The 4,277-nt window shown below is 15.5% G+C and overlaps 1 protein-coding gene across 1 annotated transcript in view; it reads left to right on the top strand.

The window, feature by feature from the left end:
• Positions 1 to 667: 667 nt before the first annotated feature.
• The window catches only part of PGAL8A_00391000 (conserved Plasmodium protein, unknown function), a gene marked incomplete at both ends in the record, with an annotated part of 5,096 nt that continues 1,486 nt past the window's right edge, over positions 668 to 4,277 (top strand). Inside the window, 9 exons of the mRNA XM_028670257.1 lie at positions 668 to 720; positions 797 to 850; positions 932 to 1,150; positions 1,270 to 1,320; positions 1,399 to 1,739; positions 1,852 to 2,701; positions 2,996 to 3,383; positions 3,529 to 3,604; positions 3,726 to 3,981. Coding sequence (XP_028527027.1) covers positions 668 to 720; positions 797 to 850; positions 932 to 1,150; positions 1,270 to 1,320; positions 1,399 to 1,739; positions 1,852 to 2,701; positions 2,996 to 3,383; positions 3,529 to 3,604; positions 3,726 to 3,981 — 2,288 coding nt within the window. The remainder of the gene's footprint in view (positions 721 to 796; positions 851 to 931; positions 1,151 to 1,269; positions 1,321 to 1,398; positions 1,740 to 1,851; positions 2,702 to 2,995; positions 3,384 to 3,528; positions 3,605 to 3,725; positions 3,982 to 4,277) is intronic.

The raw sequence follows: 4,277 nt of genomic DNA, 5'->3' as shown, positions 1-4,277 counted from the left end.
TTTTGTTTTGTTTTTGTTTTTATTATTTTGTTTTTAGTTTTTTTTTTTTTAAATATTATTTTACTGATATTTTTAATTTTTTTATAAATGAACATATAATGAAGCAGAATTAGATAGAAAATTTATAATTTAATACTTTTACCGTTTTCTTAAAATATTTTTGATTTTTTTTTTTTTTATTGTAGTAATTTATCATTATTATAAGATCAATAAAAAGAAGACATTATTTTTTTAATTATTTCCTTTTTTTTTTTTTTAAATAGAGTTATATTGAAACTACATTATAAAAATATAATTTTTTTCTATAAACTAACAAATAACTTTAATTATAAAGAAATGTAAATCTTGAATAATAGAAAAATATAGAAATTTCTAATTTAAAAAAAAAAATAAAAATAAAAATTTAAAAAAAGATAAATGGAAAATAAAGACGAAATGTAATTATAATAGAATATAAAATCTCCTAATTTTTTGTTAAATAACATCATAATAAATGCATAATACAAATTAAAATAAATGAGTTAAAAAATAATGTACTAAAATTATTAAAAATATCTATATTCTATTTATAAATAATAACAATAGCAATAATAAAATTACTACTAAGTAATAAACTGTCTTTTTTTAACAAAATTTATGTTTTGAAAAAAAAAAAAAAAATTTAACAATGGATAAAAAAATTGAATTATTAATAAATACAATAAAGGATTGGACAATAAAGTAATTAAAAATAAAAAAAAAATAAAAAAAATAAAATCATTTTTTTTTTTTTTTTTTCTTTCTCTTAACAACCCAGATATGCATACAAAATTTATGTTAAAGGAAAAAACGAAGAAAAAAAAGAATATTAGTAAATATAATATTAATCCTTTTGCAATTTCAAAATAATAAAAATTTTTTTTTTTTTTTTTTTTTCCCCCCGAATAAACAGTTATACTGTTACATTTTTTCATCAAAAGGTAAATGAGTCTATTTCAAAATGCACTATAAATGTAAATTTTGTAATAACAGAAATAGAATTAATAGATCTTAATAATTTAGATACATATCATAATTCCAATGAAAAATATTTTATAACATTTAAATTTGAAAATGAAAATCTAACAAGAACTCTAGATATGAATTTAAACTATGAAGCGTGGATAGATAAGTATATCATAAAAAAAAAAAAAATATGAAATGTTTATGTATGATTTATTAAAAAAAAAAAAAAAAAAATTTATATATATGTTATAATTAAAACTTATTTTTACTTCTTATTAATTTCAGATTAATAAAAGATAAAGAAAAGCTAAGAAACAAGATAGATTTATCATCAGAGTTATTAGAAATTATTCAAATCTATAGATTAAAAATATAATATACATTTTTTTTTTTTATCATTCTTTTTTTATTTAGATATATGAAAACTAGATTTATTAAACCTATTGATGAAGAAAATATTCAAATAATTCTAAATAAAATTAAAGGGGAAAGAGAAGAAATTAGAAAAAAAAATGAAGAACAAAAAGAGTTAAAAGAAAAAAAAGAGAACAAATTAAATAAAATAAAGTTGTATGAAGAAACACATGAATTAGAAAAAATTAATTCTAAACATGATTCAAACACTTCTCATGGAAATAAAGAATTTGAAAAAGGAATTAAGAAAAATGAAGAAAATCAATATTTAAATGAAGTACTGTCTTTTTTAAGAAATATTTTATATTTTTATTTTATAGATATAGATATTAAAAAAAAAGGTAGAAATAAAATTTAAAAAAAAAGAGAAAATCATTTTTTTTTTTTTTTTAATATAATAATATTTAAATATTTATCTATTATTATTAAAAATATGTTGTTTTTGTTTTTAAGGAAAATTGATATATAATTATTATACTGAAATTTTAAAAATGGTTAATTATAAGATATGTATAAGTTATAAACATTTAGAAAATTCCTTAAATGAAAGAGAAGATAAAGAAGATGAATTTTCAAATATGTCCGAAAATTTTTTTTTCTATGAATCAGATAATGTATTGTATTCTAGTACTAATGATAGTTCAAACGAAGAAAATATAGTTACACAAAATATGAAAAAAAAAAAAAATGCAAAAGATGAAAAAAAATATATCTCAAATTTATTTAATATTAATAATAAAGAAGTTAATCTAATTAAAGATATTAATATTTATAAAAATGATAATTTTAATGGAAGTAATATATTTTTTGAGCCATTAAACAAATCAATAATTAATTCTGAATTATTCATTTTTGATAAATATAATGAATATAATAAGTATATATTTACTGATAATTACTATGATTTTTTATTATATATATCATATGCGGATGAAGAAGAAAAAGGATGTATAAATTATAATGATTATATAAATAATTTACCAGAATATTTATACGAATTAAATAGGAATAGAGAATATTTTAATGTAATCAGTATAGATGACTTAGTTTTGTACAAGCAATTTATATATGTCTGTTATGAAAATGAATTAAATTTTATGTATGATTGTTTTTTAAATGAATTTAAGAAATTTGATGTTAGTGATAGTGGATATATTCATCGTAATCAATTAAAAAAAATTCTTCAAGAAAATGACCATATTATATCAAGACAAGAATATAAGCTATTACTTCACATTTTTGATTTTAATGATGATAATTATGTGTACTATAAAAATATTAAAGAAATAATTTTAAGATTAAGGTAATAAAAAAAAACTAGTAAAGTTCTTTTATATACATCTTAAAAAAAAAAAAAAAATATGCTTTGTTCTTTTTATAACCTCTTTTTTTTATTTTTTGTTATTATTTTATAACTTTTAATTATATCTTTTCTATTCTACCATTCCAGTTTTATTACTTTTCATTTAATGATTAATTCTTTTTTTTTTTCTATTAAATTATAATTCCTAAAATATTTTGTTTTATTTCATTAATACAAATTACAATTTTCCTTTAAATACAATTTTTATTTATATTCACAAATACTATTTCATAGATTTGAAGGAATAAAAAATAGCATATTTGAGAGAGATAAAAAGTTACTTCAAAAATATTTATGTGAAGAGTTGATAAAAAATAACTTAAAAAATAAGAAAAAGATACATATATTTGAATGCAAAAATATTTTAGATTTTTGTGATAAAATTTATTTAAATAAAAATATTATTCATATAATATTGTCTTCTCTAAATTTTGATGAAAATTTAGAATTAGATGTCACTTTCTTTTTACAAGTTTCTGTTACAATAATTACTAATAGTATTAAATTAGAAAATATGCATATGATTTATAATATGATAACTGATGAAAAAGAAAAAAAAGAAGTTCAAAATAAAGAATCAAATCTTTACAAGAGAAAAAAAGATAATAAAAAAATTGAAAAGGTAAAAAAAAAAAAAATAATAATAATAACAATATAATATAAAGCAAAAGGAAAAAATTATAAGGAAAAAAAAAATATTGGAAAATTATTGTTTTTTAAAATAAATTTTATTTTATTTTATTTTTATTTTTTTTTTTTTTTTGTAGGCCAATATACCAGCATTAGAATTAGTTGAAAGAACATTAACAAAATTATTTAAAGTACTAGATGAAAAAAATGAAAGTAAAGAAAAAAAATAAAAAATAAATAGAAAAATAAAATTATGATATTATTAAAAAAAAAGACTATATTAATAATGTATATGTATAAAATGTTTTTATATTTTTTTTTTTTTAAACTTTAGATTATTTAAATATAAATGAATTCATTGAAACATTGTTAGAATCAAATAAAAAAAAAAAGATTATTGATATAAAAGAAATATGTAAATTAAGTAAAAACGAGTTGCAAGGTTTCGTAGCAGAAATAGATGTTGGTTCAAAGAAAGATATTTGTAAAAAAAACATAAAAGATAATGAGAATTTCCAGTTGTTCAAAAATAGAAAAATTCATTATGAATCTCATATACATAAATGGTGCTCAAAAACATATCAAATAAGGTATCATTTAAATGTCTAAATATATATATATATATATATATATATATATATATATATATATATATATATATATATATATATATATATGTATAAATATATATATATATATGTATAATAATATTTTAATCTTAATAATTTTATTATTAAAGAAAATTCCCAAAATAATTAAAAGAAACAGTTAGGATGATAATATACAAAACACATCCTTACTAAAATAATAAAAAAAAAATTCTATATCTTATTTAATAATAATTATACAAAAATACTTTTTTTTTTTTTTTTTTTTTTTTTTTTTT

This window comes from Plasmodium gallinaceum (genome assembly GCF_900005855.1).
Source record: "Plasmodium gallinaceum strain 8A genome assembly, contig: PGAL8A_v1_108, whole genome shotgun sequence".
NCBI classification, from domain to species: Eukaryota; Apicomplexa; class Aconoidasida; order Haemosporida; family Plasmodiidae; genus Plasmodium; species Plasmodium gallinaceum.
Note: the sequence above shows the minus strand (reverse complement) of the source record. Positions and strands in the feature narration are given on the sequence as shown.